At 47.1% G+C, this 22388-nt stretch overlaps 1 protein-coding gene and 2 long non-coding RNA genes across 3 annotated transcripts in view; 1 reads left to right on the plus strand and 2 right to left on the minus strand.

The window, feature by feature from the left end:
* Nucleotides 1-22388, minus strand: part of cpeb2 (cytoplasmic polyadenylation element binding protein 2) — a 29223-nt gene extending 6835 nt beyond the window's left edge. The window contains exons 1-3 of the mRNA XM_040184402.2: nt 21037-22388; nt 4740-5015; nt 1582-1672 (exon numbers count right to left, since the gene is read on the minus strand). Of these exons, the coding sequence (XP_040040336.2) occupies nt 1582-1672; nt 4740-5015; nt 21037-21918 (1249 nt within the window). The 5' untranslated portion in view covers nt 21919-22388. The remainder of the gene's footprint in view (nt 1-1581; nt 1673-4739; nt 5016-21036) is intronic.
* On the plus strand, nt 6916-8269 carry LOC144411496 (uncharacterized). The gene is made up of 3 exons (XR_013468684.1): nt 6916-7092; nt 7183-7234; nt 7316-8269. It is a non-coding gene; the product is annotated as an uncharacterized LOC144411496 (long non-coding RNA).
* LOC144411497 (uncharacterized) lies at nt 18352-20389 on the minus strand. The gene is made up of 2 exons (XR_013468685.1): nt 20064-20389; nt 18352-19184 (listed from the first exon to the last, which is right to left on the minus strand). It is a non-coding gene; the product is annotated as an uncharacterized LOC144411497 (long non-coding RNA).

A 22388-nucleotide genomic window follows, 5' to 3' on the forward strand; every position in this document is an offset into this window, starting at 1 on the left:
GAACAGCAGCTCTGCACGTGAACAAAGGCCGAAGACACCTCAGCTAAAAGACACCGTCTTTCCCCTTTTCAGCTCTAGAAATGGAAAAACGTCCAATATTTCTATATATTTAATATATTTAAACATTTAAAATGTTAAATGTTCATGACTCAAGGTTTTTCTATTTAAAAATAATTTAAAAGTGGCCAGATCACATGTTGTTGCCTGGTTTTTCCTATGACCTTTGACCCCTTTATCTTATTGGATACTTTGTTTATTTAATCGTGAACTCACTGCAGCTTCTTAATATAAACCAACGCTAGTAAAACTTTAGGTTTCTGTCACAATGCTGCACGTATATATGGCAGAGCCCCCCCCACAAACATGCCCTCCCCTCCTCCTCTTGGCTGTCAAACACACACTGTGTGAAAGTGTGATCGCATCTAAAATTAGTCCGGACCCCCCGCCCCCCCCCGCTGTGCACACCGGCTCATGTCCTCTCCATCTGCTCAGGCGGCAACAACAAGACGCTCGGCTGAGGGGAGGAGGGTCCGGGTCGGGGGTCCGGGCCTCTACCGAAGACCTACAAATAAGGACGGCTCGCAGGGCCTCATCTGTAGGAGGAAAACGCCGCCGGCCTGTGAGGCCTGAGCGGGTTATTTGACACCGTTGCTCTTACGTCAGCGTTTCCACCCCTGCACACCTCCTGCTTTCCACAAGGAAGGAGGGGGGGGGGAGAAGCTCAGCTGGTTTAAAATGATGAGTCGCATCCAGGAGGCAACCTCCTTTTCTCCTGCATTCTCTGCAGTGACCAGCAGGGGGCGACTCCTCTGCTCCCATAGACGTCTATGAGGAAATGACTCCACTTCTCTCTCGTTTATTCCCTCAGTAAACGTTGTAAACATGAGTTCATGGTCTCAGTCTCTAGTTTCAAGTCTTCTTCAACACAGCGTGATGTTCATTTAGTGAGTGATGGTCCATTTAGAGTCAAACGGACCATCAAGCAGGGGATGCTTTAGGGCGGGGCTACACAGTGATTGACACAGTGATTGACAGGTCTACGTCACTCCTCCTCGGTCCAGATATCGTCAATAACAAGATGGTGACGGCCGATTGGACAAAACACGAGTCTTCTCACGTACAGTCTAAGCTTTTCATTCGTCCATGAAGACAAAGAACGAGCTCCAAGTTGTTGGTGTGAGAACATTTTATCTTTCTAATTCCATATTTTCAGTTTCATGAATAATCTAAGATCGACGTCCCGACCTCCTTCGACTAACGTACGCGTATTCCGTCTCAAATAAGGCGGTGCGATGCTGCACCGCAGGGAGCGAGACTGCACGGCTGCATTGAGAGACCTTTGCGGATTGCATCCCCCCTCCTCGCCTCATTCTGTGCCCCCCCCCCCCCCCTGCCCCCCCAGGTTAAGTAGCACCAGGATCAGAGCTGAAGGTCGTGTAAATGTGCAGCTGGTGGCAGAAAGTAGTAAGCTCCCAGCGGGGAGAAAATAAGCCGGAGCGCGGTACAAACAGCACAGCAACGGGCCCGTCACCCCCCTCCCCCCGCCCCCCCCCCGGGAAAAACGAGAAAGGGTCACCTCACCTTTCATGGGGTCCTGCTCGGCCCGCATGATGTCGATGAGCGAGCTCTCCAGGGAGTGCATGTTCAGGCTGTCGTACATCCGGCTGCGCTCCTGGGGAAGGAAAGCATGGGAGTGAGGTTTTCACGCCGCCTGCCGCGGCCACGCCCCCTCCCACCCCCCCCCCTTGCCCGAGGTGACGGAACGAAACATGGGGTCCTCGACGTTTCCGACATGCTGCTTTCGTCACCTGGCTGTGCGAGCAGCAAAGCGCCTGAACTGTCGGTATTCGGATTATCGTGGAGGAGATTTGAGGGAGCGAGCGGCTCGCGCTTGGATTAACATTCTTTCCGTACACTTCGGGGGGGCGGCGGCTCGGGGGACCCTGGACTTGTTCCCAGAGAGAATGGAAACCAAAGGCCGGGGAGGAGCGGAGAACGAGATGATGAGCTCATCGTCGGGTCTCCTCGAATAGGCTGGCGACGAGAGGGCAAAGGTCAACAAGAAGCCAACTTATCTCCTCTCACGTCTCCGATGGAGGAAAAGACTCGCTTCATTCACGGTGAATACTGCGACGCGAGTTTGAGACGTTTTATTTTGTCAACTTGCTCCTGTTTGATGCCTCTCTGGCATTGTTGTAAAAATAAACTACTTATAAGAATAAAGGTAAATAAATAAACAATCCACATGTGCAACCTGGAATTAAAAAAAATTGCGGGAATCCAAAAAGCTGAGAAACGTCGTCATGAATCGAGGCTGCATTTGAAAACCAGACAATATAACTGTAATAACTTTACTGAGGGGTTAATATTTAAAACTCAACAAAATATATATATATATAGAAACACATGTGTGTACACGTGGTCCATGTCGCTGAACACACTGAAAACAGACTCCTTCTTTCCTCCGTCTGACGTCTGGTGACGCCGATCGACAAACATTAAGAGGAAAGGAAGGAAGGCAGGAAGGAAAGAAGGAAAGAAGGAAGGAAAAGTGTTGGAATCTGAAACATTCCTTCCCGACACTGTTTATGGAAATGAGCGCTCGGCGGAGTCGGGCCTGTTTCCTGCAGGAGGAAGCCTCGCTGCTGCCGTGGTGACTCCATTGTTTAGGTGCTGTACTCGTTCTGGTCCGAATGAGTCGGAGAAAGGGAATTATTTTCTTGGAGCAACTCATCAAAACGTAATTTTTGTGAGAATTGTAAGCAGAGACGTTACTTTTAAATCATCAACGAGGATCCTTAGAAACTGCTTGTGATACGGACTCTTTTTATCAAGAAATACCAAGAAGTACCAAGAAGTACCAAGAAGTACCAAGAAGTACCAAGAAATACCAAGAAGCACCCAGAAATACCAAGAAGTACCAAGAAATACCAAGAAATACCAAGAAATACCAAGAAGTACCAAGAAGCACCAAGAAGCACAAAGAAGCACCAAGAAGTACCAAGAAGCACCAAGAAGTACCAAGAAGCACCAAGAAATACCAAGAAGTACCAAGAAGCACCAAGAAGTACCAAGAAGCACCAAGAAGTACCAAGAAGTACCAAGAAGTACCAAGAAGCACCAAGAAGTACCAAGAAGCACCAAGAAGTACCAAGAAGCACCAAGAAGTACCAAGAAGCACCAAGAAGTACCAAGAAGCACCAAGAAGTACCATCCTAAGCCCACAAATAGCAAGAATGTTCTGAGTCATGAGTTCATTCTATTATGGGTCTGAATCCCGCCGGCCCGTTTTAAACAAACACTAACAAAGGTTCCAACAACACACTGTTTGAGTCGTGTCTGTATTGGTTGTTGTATGTGCCGTGTACCGTGTTGTTTTTATTGCATGCGTGTAACTTTTACAACCATCTCAGAAGAGATTTTTCACCTCGAAGTTAGTTATAACTCGTCAAATTACGCACTATGCGGCGCGCCTTCAACGGCGGTGCTTTGACCCTCTGTGAACCTAAAACGGGCTCATTTCCAATGTCATCACCATCGTTCGCCGTATCCACCCCTGGCGCGTCTCCATCGAGTGACTCAGCGGTGCTAATTGTATTAGCCTTGCTAGCCAAGTTTCCCTTACAGGTTTGGATACTATTCAGGCAGTCTGAACCCCGGCGAGTGTCGGCTGTGAGATAAAAACCGGAGGGGTTACCCGGCAGCAAACAAGCTAGCGTAACGGCCGGCTAGCTGCCGCGCGGCCCTTTTTACCCGCTACTTCTTCCCTCTTCTCCACAGTGGAAAATGACCGTTCCCCTCGCTCTCTGTCTCCCCCTCACACTCTCCCCCTGCCTCTCGCTCTCCGTTCAATAAACTCCAGCTTTGTTTCTCCGCCGGCGCCCTGAAACAAGCTCCATATCTCACGCGCTCGAGCGCCGCTCAGCGTCTCGCCGTCGCAGACCGAGCTTTGGCTTGGTTTGTCAGAGCGCCTTGAGCGCCGTGTACAACCAGTATGGATCAAGCGATTAACCAATTGATCCATATATATAAGGCGCTCCGGATCATAAGGCGCACTGTGGTTTTTTTGAGAAAATTAAAGTCTTTTAAGTGCGCCTTGGAGTGCGGAAAATACGGTAAAAGAGACAATAAATACAATAAAGCCTTTCACAAAACAGCCTCTGACTATTTCCCCTGTATGTCTTTCTGCTCCTATGAGAGCTGGAACATATAAACCCATATAAATATTACATACATACAATTACATATAAATTAAGCTTCATTCATTCAAATGCTGATAAAAAGCAACACAAATGTCCTCGACCAGAGAAACTTCCTCATGAAATATCCCAAGTGGGCGGAGCTTAGTCCGTAACCCCCCCTTTTGTTACACCTTTAGTAAAAACCTGCCCCCCCCCCAGCGCTGCACACTGTGGCCCCTCTCATGGTGATTCCCATCAACACCGTTATGTGGGTCTGAATAAGCCTTTTTCTTTCACTTCCTCCACTCGTAAAAAACAATTCTCAAGGGATCTGAACTGAAACACACAAACACAACAAACACACACACACACACACACACACACACAGACACACACCTCTTCATCATTTCCCTTTGTCCAATCGCTAATTCAAGTGACTGCGTCTGCTTGTTTCCCACCTCCAGAGCGGCGGATTTCTGCCACAAACAAACAAACCCATTGTGCCCCAAAGCCGCCCCCCCCTTACCACCCCTACCCCCACTCCCCCCGAGCATCTACCTGCAGGGGCAACAAGGTGTTGCTGTTGCCGTCGGTGCGAAACAGGTTCTCCTCCATCCAGGACTTGGGCCCCAGCGAGCCGGCGGAGCGTGGGAACTTGGGCGGGGCGATGATGTTGCTGGAGAAGGCCTTCTTCAGGGGCGAGACGTGGTGCCCCCCCGAGCCGGGTCCGCCCACGCCGCTCCCCCTGCGGTGGTCCCGGCCCCAGGACATCCCGCCGGAGCCCCAGCCGTTCCCCTGGTGACCCCCCCACGGAGACTGCTGCTTCCCCATGGGCTGAAAACACGCGGAGAGAGAGAGTGCAAAGGGTTAGAAGTGCATCTTTTTGCCCCCCCCGCTCATCCACAGCCTGATCTGCTCCTGTAGATAAGAAGATTTAGGGCTTTAGGACTAATACCAAGTTACCCGAGCGCCGCCACGCCGCCGAGAGACACTGTTCCGCTCATCAAAGATCTGATTGAGGCAAAGAGGTCAAAGGTCAGAAGAACAGCGACACCATGAATGGACCTTTTGGACCAGATCTTTATTCTTTGTTGGTTACTTTCCTCGATTGAGAGATTCGTTGTTGGTCTTTAAAAGAACAAACACGCTGATCTGTTTCTAAAAGCCAAAGACGAGAACATTTTAAAAAACTGTAATCAGTTTATCATAGACGAATAATTGAATAGTAATAACTAGTGTAATAACATCTCCACTTTTAAAGCACCCACACACACACACACACACACACACACACACACACACACACACACACACACACGATGTGCACGTCACATGAGAAACCTGAGGCTGAAGGCTACAAACACACTGAGCCCGGACGCAGTGAAACTTGAACAGTCGCGTGGGCCCTTGATGCGGGTTCTGGGTCCCTTAACAGTAGTATATAGCCTCTACTTTTGCGCGTGCATGTGACCTTTGACCTCAGTCACATGCCAGAGGGCGTGCAAGAGGGAACTTTTGGGGGGTAGGAGGGGTGGGGGGGTGGGCATGTGACCGCCGCCATTTTGACCGGAAAAATGCGTCATTGAACTTTTGGGGGGTAGGAGGGGTGTGGGGTGGGCATGTGACCGCCGCCATTTTTAAGTCATGCCCCGGAAATGCGTCATTTTACGAATGGATACGTAAACCATTTTTGACGATGATGTGCTTGGTTTTGATTGGAAATTTGCCATATCAGTGGGTGTTTTATGCGATGGGCGTTAGTTTTGACCGGAAACACGGGACTGTAGGAGGGGTTTCATCATATATATAGATGTGTTATTTGGCGCCTCGATCGAACTTTCCTTTTGGAATGGTTCACGCTCCAGGATTCTTAGTGAAACAGCAGAGGCCTATCCCAGTGTGGTCCCAGTGGCGTCTTCTTCTTCTTCTATTCAAAGGTATGAGAGGCCCCGCCACAAACCAGTGAGACATTGGTTCTTCTGTTCAGATTCACCAATATCAGCTTAATGCATGAACTAGGGGGCTATCTTCTTAGCCAATAGAACACAATTTGTAACCTAACAGAGGAAAGCCCTCAGCAAAACATACATCTTAAGGTTTAACGAGGAGCACATATGCCGACTTAGTGTAGCATTATGTGACACAGTACACAAGCCGGGGGCCAACCCCCAAACGTCTTCTTCTGCTTCTCTTCAATGGTATGAGAGGTCCCACCACAAACCAGTGAGACACTGGTGCTTCTGTTCAGATTCAAAAATAACAGCTTAATGCATGAATTAGGGGGCTATCTTCTTCTTAGCCAACAGGACACACATTGTAACCTAACAGAGGAAAAACCCTCAGGAAAACATACAGTTTTTAACGAGGAACAAGCGTGTCGACTTAGGGTCGCATAATGTCACTCAGCACCCAAACGGTGCTAAACCCTAAATAGCTTGAGAGCCCCACAGGGATGGAGAAAAACAGAGTCCTTATGTGGTAAACAGTGAGCAGTTTGTTTAGTTTTAATCAACATATGAACCCCCACCCCCACTGAGACCCTGGTGTGTGAAAAACAGGATCCTTACTATATAGATACAGCCACGGTTCACTTCTTGACACCCTGGCAGACTGGTGCATCCTCACATTTAAGCCATTTCCATATATATATATATATATATATATATACACACATACATTGGTATAAATTAAAAAATAAAAATAAAAAGCTTTAAAGATTGTACTATGTCGAGTGATTCATATTTGTTTTTATATATTTATATATATTTTTTTAATAGGTATTTATACCTTTTAGAAATAGATGACAGCGCGCATCCTATACATGGGAGTCTTGAAAAACTGGAAAAGGAGATTGCTGCACTCAGTTGTCTACCAACAACGACTACGTGCCCCAACCAGGGAGCTGGCACAGGTAGGGAAAATGACAGTATGATATAAGCTTTCTATATATTTATTATTTGACGAATCATTCAAATGATTTTATAATTCTATGCTCCCCCAGTGAAAAAAAAAAAAGTACATACGGGTGTCCAGTCTGAGAGACCTTCTACAAGGTATGTGACATCATCCATATATATATATATATATATAGACATTTGTTTTATAACATGTTTTGACCATGTATGCTTGTACAGCAGGGTGCAGATTGACCGGTCTACACCAACAAAGGACACATGGTACTATCCAGAATGTTTGACTGACGAGGAAATGCTGCAGGCGGTCTGTGACTATGAAGAAGAGAGTACTACAATAGGAGCAACATCGGCAGAGTGTGTAACCCCATTTCAACAAAACAGAGCAGGTATACCCACAGAACCCACGGTGGTGATTGTGCACCCGAGGGACACAGCTAACCCCTTATATGTAGAGTTGATAAATGAAATCAGTGAACTGCGGCGTTCCAACACCGCATTAAAAGAGATAGTAACCGATCTATGTAAGAAACAAGAGGAGGCTAGACAAACACAGGACGCCAACGGCTGTTCCATAAAACAATACCTGATAGCTCAGAATGCATCCAGTGAAGCTATCATAGCTCTACTTACAAATAAATTTTATCCAAGGTGATCTACTAGGCATGGTGTCTATAAGGGGTGGTGTCTAAATAAACAATACAGACGTGTAGTATGCCTCCCCCCAGAAAATTTTTGAAGAGGGGCACGGGTGATATACATCGATCAGGGGATAACCATAATAATAATGATGATGGGTATAGGGTCCTGTTACAGAATACAGAGAAACAGCTTAAAAGCCTACGTGCACTGGTGGAGAGATCGCGCGTTGATGCTGCTGCTGCTGCTGCTGCTGCTGCTGCATACCCTGCCGAAGCTTTTCATGATGTTGACAGAATTCATTATACGGAACAACATTCATCGTATCTAGATAGCGGCTATGCAGACTTGGTCAGTGTCCTAGACCCAGGGTTTAATACCACAGGCGCAAATAGCCACGTGTTGGATCATGCAGACGGCCCACTTGTGTACACAGACAATGATGCAGGGGCTGGGGGGTGTGTGTTGGCAGAAATATGTGACGACCGGCTGAATCAGATGGGGGCAAATGGAGATGTGGAGCATGAACAGGGTGTTGGGGGTTCTGCTGAGGGTCATGAGGGAGGGTCATGGGAGCAGGCCCGAACAGAAGGGGGGCATGATGATACACTAACAGGAGGAGGGGAGATAATGAGGGGGGGTGAGACCTCCTCAGGCATAGAGGGAAGGACAGTCACCATGAGAGAGATGCCTTCATTCAATGCATTTGAGCTTAGACAAGGGGTTGATTTCAGAAACGTGGATCTTACTGACCTCGAGCAAATCCCCTACATGGTCAGAGAAATAGTGGCGGGTGTAATTGATAGAGCTGTAGAGGCCTCTCCGGCTGGTAGTGTGCTGAACGTTTTGTTACGGGGACCTTCATTGGCTAGTGACATACAAGCTGTTCTACGCGTAAACGAGTCGTACAACTCTGACTTGTTTATGGAGCAAATTGCACAAGTGATACAGAGCAATGATGAGACTATAACGGATGATGAATTGGAATTAGTGATCACCGTAGCTAAAAACAGAAACGGTGGGGGTTATCTAAAATTAGCAAATGTCCCATATGATGTGATATTATCAAAGAAGGGTCGGTTTCTGCACACCCCTGACAATACTGATAATAACCTGTGCTTTTCGCTCTGTTTAGCACATTTTAATCATCCAGACATGTCCCTGCAAGATAAAGTGAGATTTGCAACTCAACTACATAGATCGTTGGGTTTTGGACCAATGCACAAGGTCTCATTCTCCGATGTAGATGCTTTCGAAAGACATCTGGGTGTGAAAATCATAATCTTCCACCATGCAGCAGCAGGTCGTAAACGACTTCAGTGTTTCCAAACCCACGATGCGCCTCATCCCCGGACAGTCTGGTTATATCTACACAATGACCATTATCACCTGATTGAAAACCAGCAAGGCTTTTTTGGGGCAAAACAAGTATGTCAGTATTGCTACCAAGCCTATGAACATCGATTATACCACAGCTGTGAACAGCTGTGTAATGTGTGTTTTACATTAGAGTGTCGTACACAGCTGGGTAAAACACAGAAATGCGGTGATTGTAAACGCATATGTAAGTCGAAATATTGTTTTGATCAGCACAGGCGGCCAGAAAGCGTCCATGCCCTCATCCCCTGTGATGCTATGAAATACTGTGAGGCATGTGGAAAAACATACAAAGCAGGACAAAAAGCGCACAAATGCGCGCCAAAAGTCTGCGTCCACTGTGGTGAGCAACAGTTGGAGAGCAATGATAAACATGAGTGTTTTATTCAGCCTCTTGAAAAGAAAGAGCCGCAAACAACCTACATAGTATTTGACTTTGAGACAAGGTTTCATAACGGAAAACACGAGGCAAATTATGTATGTGCTATGGATTTAGAGGGAAAAAAGTTTTGTTTCAGTACTTTGAATTGTGTGGACACCTTTGTGAAGTATTACAGAAGACCTAGATACAAAGGCTACACGTTTATCGCCCACAACGCATCCGGCTTTGACAACTATATTCTGTTGGAATATTTTGTCAAACAAAAGATCACTCCGCAAGTCACCATGAGAGGGAGTCGGGTGATACTGATGTATGACAGGTCATACCGGCAGAGATGGATTGACTCATTCAGTTTCCTTCCCATGCGATTGTCAAAAACCCCCGCTGCCCTAGGGTTCAGTGATGTCGAGAAAGGCTATTTTCCCCACAAGTTCAACACCCGGGAGCATGAGTATTATGTCGGTAAATATCCTGATCCGTCCTACTACGGCTTTGACGATATGAGTGATAGCGATAAAGCGAGATTCATGGAATGGTATAATACCGTTTCAGGAGGAACATTTGACTTCCAAAAAGAAATCGGACGCTACTGTGTTAACGATGTAGAAGTGTTGCGAAAAGCCTGCAGCATCTATCGTGAGACATTCATAGAGTGCACGGAACTTGACCCCTTCTCATTTACCACCCTAGCATCGAGCTGCATGGGGGTGTTCAAAACCCTGTTTCTCCCAAAGGACACAGTTGCTCTAACGTTTGAGGGGGCATACACTGCTCAGAATAAGACGTATTCTGATGTATCGATGCAATGGCTTGAATATGTGGCCCTCACAGAGAATATTGAGATTAAACATGCTCTCAATCACGGTGAACAGATTTTTGAGCCGTTCTATGTGGATGGCTATAACTCTGTAACAAACACTTGCTATGAATTTGCGGGATGTTTTTTCCACGGATGTGTCAAATGCCACGTCCAGAGCGACATGAACCCTGTTACAAAAATCACCTACGGTAGACAATACAGGGTGTTCATGGACAAAATATATTCTCTACAAAAACAACACGGGCTGCGAGTTGTAGTGATGTGGGAGTGTGAGTGGTCGTCGTTAAAACGGACGAGCGGGGCTGTACAGGCTTTTATGGTTACTTACAAAAAGCGTGAGCGTCTAGAGCCTAGAAAGGCCCTCTTTGGGGGACGTACAAACGCTATGAAGCTGTACCACAAGATCGGTGCTGATGAAAAAATCAGGTACTACGACTTCACCAGTCTTTATCCGACGGTTCAGGCTAAAAAGCAGTATCCAGTTGGACATCCTCAGGTTATCCTGAAGGATTTTGAGTCTATTGACAAGTATTTTGGACTCATAAAGTGCACAGTGCTACCGCCCAGAGGGCTGTTTCACCCGGTCCTACCTTACAGATGTCATGACAAACTCATGTTCCCATTGTGTGGCAAATGTGCTGAGGATTTGAATCAGAGTGGCGAGTGCACTCACGGAGACAGAGACAGACTGCTGGCGGGGGTCTGGGTGTCAATTGAACTGCTGAAGGCTGTGGAAAAGGGATACAGGCTTGTGTCCATTGATGAAGTTTGGCATTTCCCCAACAAAACAGACACATTGTTCAGCGGGTATGTGAAGACATTCATGAAGTGTAAACAGGAAGCGTCAGGCTACCCTGGCCATGTTAAAACCCCCGACGACAAGGAGAAATATGTCAAAGACTATTTTGAAAAGGAAGGCATTCAATTAAACCCTGACAAAATCAGGGTCAACAAAGCCATGAGAAGCTGCAACAAACTCCTCCTAAACTCTTTGTGGGGCCGTTTTAGTATGCGCAATAATATGCCTGCATGCGAGCTGATCACAGATCCGGCTCGGTTCACACAATTGATGTTTAGTGACCACTTTGATGTGCGACAATTCTGTTTTATCTCAGATGACGTGGCTTTGGTACAGTGGCGACATGCAGACGCCCGCGGTTCCCGTATAAAAGACGTAAACGTCTTTATAGGAGCCCTGACAACTGCCCATGCCAGATTGATGCTCTACGACTTGTTAGACAAACTGCAGGAGAGGGTCTTGTACTGTGACACAGACAGCATTGTCTTTACATCGAGAGGGAGCGACTGGGTGCCGCCCCTGGGGGCATATCTTGGTGACCTGACTGATGAGTTAAACAGCGGAGACATATGCGAGCTGCCTAGTGAAGACTACATCACAGAGTTTGTATCAGGAGGACCCAAATGCTATGCCTATAACACGGTACAGGGTAAAACAGCTGTCAAATGTAAAGGCGTCACATTAAACGCTAGAAACGCCTCCGTCGTCACCCCCCAGTCACTGATTGGCCTCGTACAGGCTTATGTAACCAATCACAACACACACACTTTGACCACAGTGTCTGAAACTATCAGGCGTGATAAAAAGAAGTTCCATCTTAAAAACGAGACAGTTTTTAAGCAAGTCAGAGTGGTGTACAATAAGCGGAGGGTGTTGTCTGACTATACGACCCTTCCTTATGGATACTAACAGCGATCAGGGATTTGATGCACGACTACAACACCCCTTTAGTTTGGTAGTGAGTGGGCCTTCAAACTGTGGAAAGACTTTTTTTGTCAAGGATATTATTGCAAATGCTGAGAGGGTTATTTCACATCGTATTGACAATGTCGTCTACATTTATTCATGCTGGCAGCCTTTATATGATCAACTGCTTAAAACCAGAGACATTAACTTTGTAGAGGGCTTACCAGAGTCTCTGTGCGATGATGTTTTACTACCTCCTGCCAAAAACAATCTACTCATTATAGACGATTTAATGAATGATGCCGGGAATAATATAGAAGTTCAAAATGTTTTTACCAAATATGTACATCATAGAAATCTCAGCTGTATATATTTAGTACAAAATTTATTTATTCAGGGTAAATCTAGTCGCACTATTAGTTTAAACACCAACTATCTCATTCTGTTTAAAAACCCTAGGGATAAATATCAAATCACACTACTGGCCAGACAGATGTTTCCGGGTAATACTAAATATTTTTTAGAGGCCTTTAACGATGCGACCCAACAATCATATGGCTATCTTCTCATAGATTATAAAGCGTTGACCCCCGAACATTTAAGACTCAGAACGGCTTTGCTATCGGACCAACAGGTTGTGTATATCCCCAAAAAAACAAACAGGCGTTAATAACGCTAAAATGTCATCACGCATGCAGAGGAATTTGTCATTGTTGGAGTTGATATATAAATCTACGCCTCGTGTGCGACGTGTCATTGTTAATAACGCCAGCACGGATTTTATCGACTCTCTGTGTGAGATCGCACTCAATGTATTGAGAGGTAACATTCCTTTGACCGACAAACAATTCGCCCTCTTAAAGAAGAAGAAGAAGATTATCCGGCTGGTGGCGGATAAAAAAGTTAAACGGACCAAGAAGAAAAAGACCCTCAACCAGTCGGGGGGCTTTTTATTACCGTTATTAGGGGCTGCTATTCCGTTTATAATTAGTCTTGTCAATAGGAGGGGCTAAAAATGGAGCACACCCAAAAAATGTTTCTGGTCCCCCAGCATCAGCTTGGCCTAGTAAAGCAGCAGCCTCATTATAAGCAGCAGGATCAACGAGAGTCTATAAGACAGGCGGTGCAAAATGAGCTTGATAGAGCTATGATTGACGTGTTGAATCAACCTGATACAGACATGTACGAAAAAGCCAAAAAATATTCCGTTATTTTACAAAGATACTTGGCTGTGGTGAGACAGGGAGAGCGTGAGAAGGGGGCGTTGCCTTTACCACTACCCTCCGGTGAAAGTGACACGGGCTCAAATCCTGTCGTTTCAGCAGATGACGTACCAGGAAAAGATGTGATTTTAGGCAATGTGATCAGGCACATACCTAAAAAAAGTAAAAAACATGCCGAATATATTTTGGATGCTTTGAACCACGCAAAAAACGACATATCCTGGACAGACCGAGGGGAGATCGTTGTCAACAATCAAACGATCAAAGGCACCCATCTGTATGATCTGGTGAAAAGTGTCACGTCCTCGTATAATGTTTTAGACGAATCTAGACCTATCGGTTGGAAGATATTTTTAAAAACGCTAGCTGATTTAAATATTCCCCTATCCGCTATCCCCAACACGCAGGTTAGGAGGTCTATTGCTGAATATAAGGGTGGTGATGCAGTTTATGACGGGGGTTTTAATGTTTCGGGGTCATTCAAAACAAAAACTAGGACCAGCCGATCTATAGACAGCACCCCCTTTAAGACACCTAAATCCCTAAAGACCAAATTTTTTAGGAGTGATGATTCGTGGGAAGATTTTTAAGATTTGTTTGGCTATTACTGTGTGACACATGTCTTTTTTATTTTTAAGCTTGTACTGGATGCATATTATTTTTATTTTATTTTGTATTATTATTATTTTGTTTTTAACTTTACACAAGTGTTTGTAATGCTTTTGTATTATCTGTTAGTCTGTTCTTTGTGGATGGAAAATAAAATTGGTGTTCACTGCTGAAAGTTGTCTTTATATATTTTATTCATAAAACGTCACAGGATAGTTTATCATTAGATCACACATTGTACACACGTAAAAGCATCCTCACAACACCCTGAGGGTTGGATTTTGTTAACAAAACGACAGACCATCGCATCATTATTGACTAGATTAGGTCCGTACAAAGTTAAAACTCGTGAATAAGACCAGCCTTTTTGTATATAACATAGAAAAAACACACAATGTTGGCCACAGGTTGTAGTAAAATTATTTTGAACCTGTTTCCTAGAATAAGACATAGTCGTACAGTTATAATTGAGAAAATTAACTATTTCTTTTGGAAACTGTTCATAATCAGGAGGGTTTCCAAAACTGTCAAAGAAAAAGCCATGCTTGTATTTTGTGATATAAATCGCCAACCAATGCTCTCCGGGGCTGCTGGACGGGTGCGTATTTACAATAGTCATCACCGGATACTTGCGCAAAGCCTTCATAGGCAGCTGGTCACACGCTAACACGCCCATAAAATCGACCCCCCTAACAACCCGTTTTCGAACAATACTCGTCAACTCTATGGTGTTCATGGTGTTTAAAAGTTATCCACCAAGACTTGTCGTTGGTTTGATATCTCGATAACGGAGTCAAAAACAGAATAACATATGATATTTATGGTACGAGGAAGGGCCGTTCTGAAGCGGACCTCCAGGCGCACATTCCCCGTCTTGATTAGTGACACGTTCCCCGACTGCCCGTCGTCAGGCTCCAGATTAAAACAGAACAGCGAGTAACCGTGACCAAAGTCACTCCGTGTTACAGCCAGCGATCTGTCTTTTAAATGTCGACCTGTTGTTTGAATCAGGTGGTAATATTCTCTCACGTACTGGCCGCTCTGGAAGAGTGGCTGTAGCGGTCTCGCTGGATATGCGTGGCCATCAGCGTAAATGCTTAAAAACTCGGTGTCATAGTGTTGGAAATTAAAGGGATTCCGTGTATAACTACCCGTGTATCCTTCGTTGTCAACAAACCCTAAAACAATAAACTTAGGGATCTGTCCCATGAATAGATTCTCCTGGTTGCAGACTCGGGTCCCCGCCGGAATGGAGAATGTTTTCAGCGCTACTCTGTCGATGGCATACTTGGCGTTTGTGTGTTGAAGAGCCCTGCTGTGCGCCAGTCGGACCGTCGGAGCTACGGAGACCTTTTTTACAAATACACTAGCGGCGACTATCTTGACCTTGTATTGAGCCGCTGCAGCCGCCATCAGAGAGAATTCGTCTTTTGACCGTATAAATTTCAAGGAAATATCAACGCCGTTAAGCAACAGCTTCTCTTGAAAAAACAAATCGGCATGTATTGGTACAATTAACTCCACTATACGGCTTTCAACGGTGTGTCCTCCTCGCGCGGCCAGCCCCTCGTTGTCCCCTTTAATAGACGTCTCGTCCATATGCTGCGCGGTGTCTTTACTAAACAGAGCTGTACTAAACTGCGTCTCCAGGGTGTCTTTCCCGTAATTAAGCAAACATTCGATTATGCCTCGGTATGGGTAGGTGTTTGAAGATTGTGAAATGAGCCTGTCCCCTAGCATGATATCAACCTGGGAGAATAAGGTACATCCAGGGTAATTTATGAAGCCGACATCAGCATCGGCTGCTAAATTGGACCCATCCGCATTAGTTATCTTTACACGCATATACAGAAAGGTATCGTTCAGATCCAGGTAATCTTCACCGCTGGCCGAAATATGAAACTCCAAAGGGCCTCTGTCTGTAATGGATGAGACTGGCGGGATCTCGATGAAGGAATATTTCTCTATGGACGTTTGTGTATAAGGAACAGTAAAGAGATCCAGTTCAGACTTTACACACTCCGCCGACTGATTATGGATGAGCGCCATAGTTTCTACCTCTAAAATATGTCTTTAGCCAAAATCCGGGCGCGTTTTATCTGAGAACCTCTTCGGGCTGTGCCAGATTTCTTTTTGACTCCCGCCTTGTTCCTACCATCCCTTTTACATTTTTTGGTCCCTGGCCCCGCACCGCCCCTGCCTGTGGGGGGTCTTTTCAAAGCCCTGCGGGTGTGTATTAGCATGCCGTGACCCTGCTGCTGCTCTGGTTGTTGTTGAGCCCCAGAGAACGGTCCTTTGGCTATATTTGATACAACGTCTCCGATGATGTTAGTAGCGGCTGTTTTCAAATGTGGTTTAGCCAGGCTGAACCCCCGTTTTAAAAGAGGAAGGGCCATCCTGAGCAGCCCCCGAAATATACCCCCCAAACCATTGCCATATTGTGTCTGAGATCCTATAAATCCCGGTAGTTCTCCGCCGGCTTGGTTCATATAATATGCCATATATCGGCCGTCGTCGTGTGTGTAGTGGCTATTCCTCATCTTCCACTTGTTTTCTTCTTTTCAGAAACGCTGTTTTATAGGTCTGAAATGTAGCTTCGCTATGACCTTTCCGTATAAAAAGGGTATGTATCCGTTCTGATCGTTTTTTATGGATATCTCAATATCATCAATAACGTTTTTGGAGAGAGATGTGTATTGCGGCCTGTCGTAAGTCAGAGTGGGTATGCGTCGTTGTTCGGCAGCCACATTTATACATCTTAGAAGAGGTACATGGCTGTCCCCCACTAATTGATAGTCGACAATATCGCTATATATGTAAAATGTGTAACAACCTGCATGTATATCGGCGGGATAGGGGGTGATGTGGGATCTGTCAGTGGTCGGTAGGGGAAAAGCCTCCCCATCTTTAAACCCCAATATTGTCGCGAGCCGTCCTACAAAGGTTATAGTTGAATCCTCTGTTGACCCCAGAAAGTATACGCGGTTTTTAACACTACTATAATGCATAGATACCCCCTCCAGCTGCGTGTTAGTGCTGATTCGAGCATTAAACGCTTTAACAATAGCCTGTATAGACTCATAAACCCCAATGTCCATAGTAAAGGCCGATTTAACCCTATTTTTACCATTGTACACTTTTACAACCGCATCTGTTTTCGGAAAACTGTACCACACTCTTGGATACTGGAATTCTACCAACCCCACCTCATGTGGTTCGCTCAGAACAATGGCCTTGGCTAATTTTGTCCTGTAGTTCCATATCTGATTTTTAGGATAAACCTGAGCAGACGCGTTACTAGGTAGTGTAACATAAAAACCATTCTGGGTCATCGTGCCGTGTCCTATGGTGGCCGGTTTAAGAGTGAACTCTCAAGATGCATGCATGTGTCTTTTATCAAGCATCCGTTATGTCTTTTTCTGAGACCCAGGAGTTAAACTTCTCGGGCCATCCCAACCATTTCACAAAGACCTGCTTCTTGCCTCTGGAGATTTTTCTATCCATAATTTTTTCTATTTTAAACATCTTGTTTTTACCTATAATTACTTTTTGTAACTCCGGTTCGTAAAACGTACCTTTCAACAATTCCCCTGCACAATCAGTTAGTTTATAAACCGGAGAATCTCTGGCTATACACCTTGATATTGTAAAATGCTCATCGGTGAATGTTTGTTTATAACCCTTCCTAAATCCCCCGCGGAGTTTTGATATTCTCACGGTGTCGCCCTTGTTAAATTTAAAGCATACTGGCTTCTGAGGGTACAACTTGTACAGTTGGATGAAGACCGTCTTCTCATTGTCTTTATTGACTGCTGATGGCTGCATCTTTATGGACCTGTGGCGTGAGTTATTATAGGCCTCGACAAGCTCCTGTACTACATCCACATATCTTCGTGAATTAACGGATGTTAAATATCTCCACATGCGGGTTTTAAAAGTCCTGTTAAAGCGCTCCACCACGCTGGCCTTGGTCTCGTTCGATGTTGAAAAATGCGTAATTTTATACTGTGACATTAACCGCTGAAAGTGTTTGTTATAAAACTCTGTACCTTCATCTGTTTGAAGTTTCACAGGTATGCGTCCGTCACTCAGAATGTCTTTAAAGGCTTTTGTGACTGTGAGGCCCGATTTGTTAGAAAGACATCTAACCCACGCATATTTGGAAAATACATCGATACACGTCAGTAAATACCGCACAGTATCATTTTCCTCAGCATATTCACCCATATCAACTAGATCAGCCTGAAACTGTTTGTCAATGCCGCTGACCAAAACCCTATTCCTCGGGAAATGTACGGCTGCCTTGGCGTGTAATGTGTACACGTCTTGCGCTAGTAGGTATTCGTTAACACTAGATAGTGACGGCGTCACCCCGGTACATTCTCCAACCGCATTGCGAAGTTTAGACACACTGCCTAACCCTCCCGGATGGGCTGGGTCTAGATAAATCTTCTGTAGAGTCCCTTCCATGATAATACCAAAGTATAAATGCCCGACAGTTCATTCGTTACAACATATTTTATTTCTCTTGTACAACATGTGACAAGCAGATTGATAGTATAGTAGTATTTCGCCCCACTGCAAAAGCAAAAATACATTTTCAGTTATAAAAACACTCAAGAACTTCATTCATTTTCGATTTCATTTTGTTTTTGTTTTTAGCATGTTAGATTGTTTTTACGCATCAATGTCTGTCGCATCATCATCATCATCATCATCATCATCATCATCGGGTACCTCCCATGCTTCATACGGGTTTGATACTTCTCCCCACAACCTGCCAAGCTTTTTCAGTTGGTTCATTTTGAGTTCATCTTCCCCGATCAGTGTATCATACATTTTCTGGATACTTTCAGCCGCATTGCCTCCAGATTTCAGCTCGTCAAGAAGTACTTCCGCACCCCCCTGGATGCGGTCTGCATCGACCTGAAGGTCATTCATATCCATAAACAGGAGGATGGCTGATATGAAGTTGTCATTCCAGAGCCTTTTCATCAGCGGATCAAAGTGTAGTTCGTAGAACCAGTCACATGGATATAAACACGGATGGTTTTTCTGACTGGGATTATTTGTTTGACAGCCGTAGCAGATCTCTATATTATATTTAACCCAGACCTTGTTCAACAGATGTAGCACCCCGATTCTAAGGTATTCTAGGAACCGTGCAGTATCCTTAAACACCTCGTGAGGTTCACAGAGCTTCTTTTCTTCTTCTTTTTCTTGTGTGGCCGTCGGTCCGGGAGGCGGAGTCTGAGGCGGGGTGTGAACCATCAGAGCTGGAGGTGAAGGAGAAGTGGGCGGGGTCCATCCCCCCTGGGTCCCTGAGATTTCAGAGACTAAACAAAAAATGTTTTTCTTTTTTTTATGATTCTGCATGAATTAACATCAGTGACAGAAATATATATATACATATATATATATATATATATATATATATATATATACACACAACATTAGCATAACCCACCTGTCATTCTTTTAGATGATTGAGGGGTGAATTATTTTCGGTCTACACATGGTAGTAGATATACCAGGTTGCACACCGCTCGGTGTATTGTCGTAAACAAGACGTTTTCTAACAGCCCCGTAAGCCTTACTGACGCTGTCTCTCTGGATAGATTTGTCAATCTGACTAAACACTTTTTGCAGAGCGGGCCAGTCACACCACTGAACAAAGAACACGAGGGGGAACCATATATTAAACTCTTCAATGGTAAGAGGGTACGGATGCTCTCTCCATCCTCGGCGGCCTCTTTGAGCTACCACATACTCTCTGTCTTCACAAACGTTTAAAAAAATGAAATCGTCAGGGCGTCTGTTGTACCGATCTGCCATGAGATGGTGTATTTTAGGCCCTGTTGTACTATACCACTGAACAGAGTATAGAGATTCTAGAAAACCTGATTGTTCAAGATCTATGCAGACAATTGATCGAAACTGCTGCCAATCTTTTACAGACATACACCCATGTCGACCCCCCACAGCAGCCTCATCATCAACTGTTTCACCAACACCCCCTCCTAGCTTGTCTTGGGCCTTGATTCTAGAAATCATAGTGACCGTACCATCATAGTATTTAACATTATACACGTACCCATAAACACCCTCCAGCTCTAGCTCTACAGCCGGCTCTCTAGAAAGACATCCCTCACGCTTTTTCCGGCTCTGGGAAGCATCTACATCTGTATAGCATGGGCTATTTTCTGTAGACATACCTATGTCAGTCTCTGCGGCCTGCTCCATGCAATATGCAGCCTGCATTTTGCAAAGAATCCGTGTGCACAGCAATAGTAGCGGAACCAGCAACAGCAGCAACAGCAGCAGCAACAGCGGATGAGGCCAAAATGAGTGCGTTGGTGGTGGAGGTGAATAACACATCTATATATATGATGAAACCCCTCCTACAGTCCCGTGTTTCCGGTCAAAACTAACGCCCATCGCATAAAACACCCACTGATATGGCAAATTTCCAATCAAAACCAAGCACATCATCGTCAAAAATGGTTTACGTATCCATTCGTAAAATGACGCATTTCCGGGGCATGACTTAAAAATGGCGGCGGTCACATGCCCACCCCACACCCCTCCTACCCCCCAAAAGTTCAATGACGCATTTTTCCGGTCAAAATGGCGGCGGTCACATGCCCACCCCCCCACCCCTCCTACCCCCCAAAAGTTCCCTCTTGCACGCCCTCTGGCATGTGACTGAGGTCAAAGGTCACATGCACGCGCAAAAGTAGAGGCTATATACTACTCTTAACTGTCCACCAACACACACACACACACACACACACACACACACACACACACCCACACACGCACGCACACGCCTGTGAGCATCCATTTAGGACAACAAACCCCCGAAGCCTTTGTGTTCCTACTGACTGGACCACAAGACAGAGATGGTTCGGGGACCATGTGACCGCTTCCCACTGGTAGCTTGAGAACAACAGCTGGATTCAGTGCCCCCCCCTCTTCACCTCCTCCCCCCCCCCCTCACAATCCTCCCTCCCCTGGTCTGCAGATCAGTCACGACAAAACCTACACACGCGCAGCGTCGCAGATGCTGACCCCTGACCCCGGGACACATCTTCATTCGAAGAGGTCACGAAGAGTGCGCGTTATTGGGCCTGTTATTTGGGACATCTCGCGTGGGACTGCGGTCTGTCGCGTGCTGCAGCGGCTCACCTGGTGCTGGTTGTAGTTGTTCCTCTGCTGCAGGAAGGCGCCCTGCTGCGGGTGCATCTGGGGGCTGACCGGGGACCGGCGACTCTGCGCCTGCTGCGGCACGTTCATCTGCGGCGAGAAGGCACCGCCGAAGCCCTGCGCGTTAATCCCGGCGCACGGATTAGCCGCCACCGGGGAGAAGCTCTGGAAGAAGGCCGGGTTGACGGAGGGCGGGATGCCGGGGTAGAAGCCGCTGTCGGGGTCCGCGTTGCCCACCTGGTCGATGGCGTTCGCGTGCACCTGGTGGTGGTTGGTGGAGTTGGATGCGGGCGGGGGCGGGGAGCTGGTGTGGACGGACCACGGCGCGCCGAACCCGGGGGACGAGCCGGCGCTCTGCAGCTCCTGGGCGGGGAGGTTCGGGAACGCGGCGCCGAGGCCTCCGGGCGGCACGTTGCCGGCGGTGCCAGTGCCGTTACTCATCTGGTGGGCGACGGACGAGTCCATCTGGACCGCGTCGGGACTCACGGGAGCGGGCGAAGGCGACGCAGCATCGGGTTCGGCCGCGGCCTCCGGGGAGCCGCGGCGGTCGGGCCGCCTCCGCGGCAGGTGGCTGACGGGTCCCCGGGGCGTCGGGGGCGACTCCGCGGCGCTGGAAGACTCGGTGCGCCGGCTCGACGACTGCTGCTGGCGCCTCTTCCGGCCGCGCGGCTGAAGGTCACGGGCGGACTGCGCAGCGCAAGGACGGCGGCGTCGCGCGCAACCGGGGAAAGCTCCGCGGCGGCTGTAATCCGGCGTGAGCGAGCCGTCGGCTCGGTTCGGCCGCGCGCCGGACTCGGGGCTGTCCCTCTCCTCGCTCGACGCGGGTATTTTCGTGGTTGTCAGCCGCACCGGCTCATCCTGCATATTTCGCCGATGCGCAGCGGCTGACGGGGGGGGGGCGCGGGGACGCGCGGCGACGTCGCTGAAGGGCGAACCGGGGACGACGAGGCGCGAGGGATCCGTGAGATGAGGCTTTCACACGAGGCCGACGCGCGCCTCACAGAACGTGTATCACGAAAACAATGTCCGTTTCATCTGTGGACCGGCTGCAGACACAGAGGAGCAGTGGGAGGAGGAGGAGGAAGAGGAGGAGGAGGAGGGGGGTCTGGCCTTCACCAAACAGCCGGCTCGTTCCGGTCCTGATATTACCGTCAGATCTATGTCGGCCTTCGGTGCAGACTAACCCGAGCCCGTGCGGTCCACTCCCGTCCGACCGCGCTGCCCCCTCCTCTGCTCACCGGCCGCGGCTGCTGCGGCACCGGATTAAAAAAAGATCCCCGGCTGCGCGACGTCACGCGCCGCGTCACGGCGCCGGCGTGCCCGCCCCCGGCCCC

This window comes from Gasterosteus aculeatus, chromosome 8, assembly GCF_964276395.1.
Source record: "Gasterosteus aculeatus chromosome 8, fGasAcu3.hap1.1, whole genome shotgun sequence".
Lineage (NCBI taxonomy): Eukaryota > Metazoa > Chordata > Actinopteri > Perciformes > Gasterosteidae > Gasterosteus > Gasterosteus aculeatus.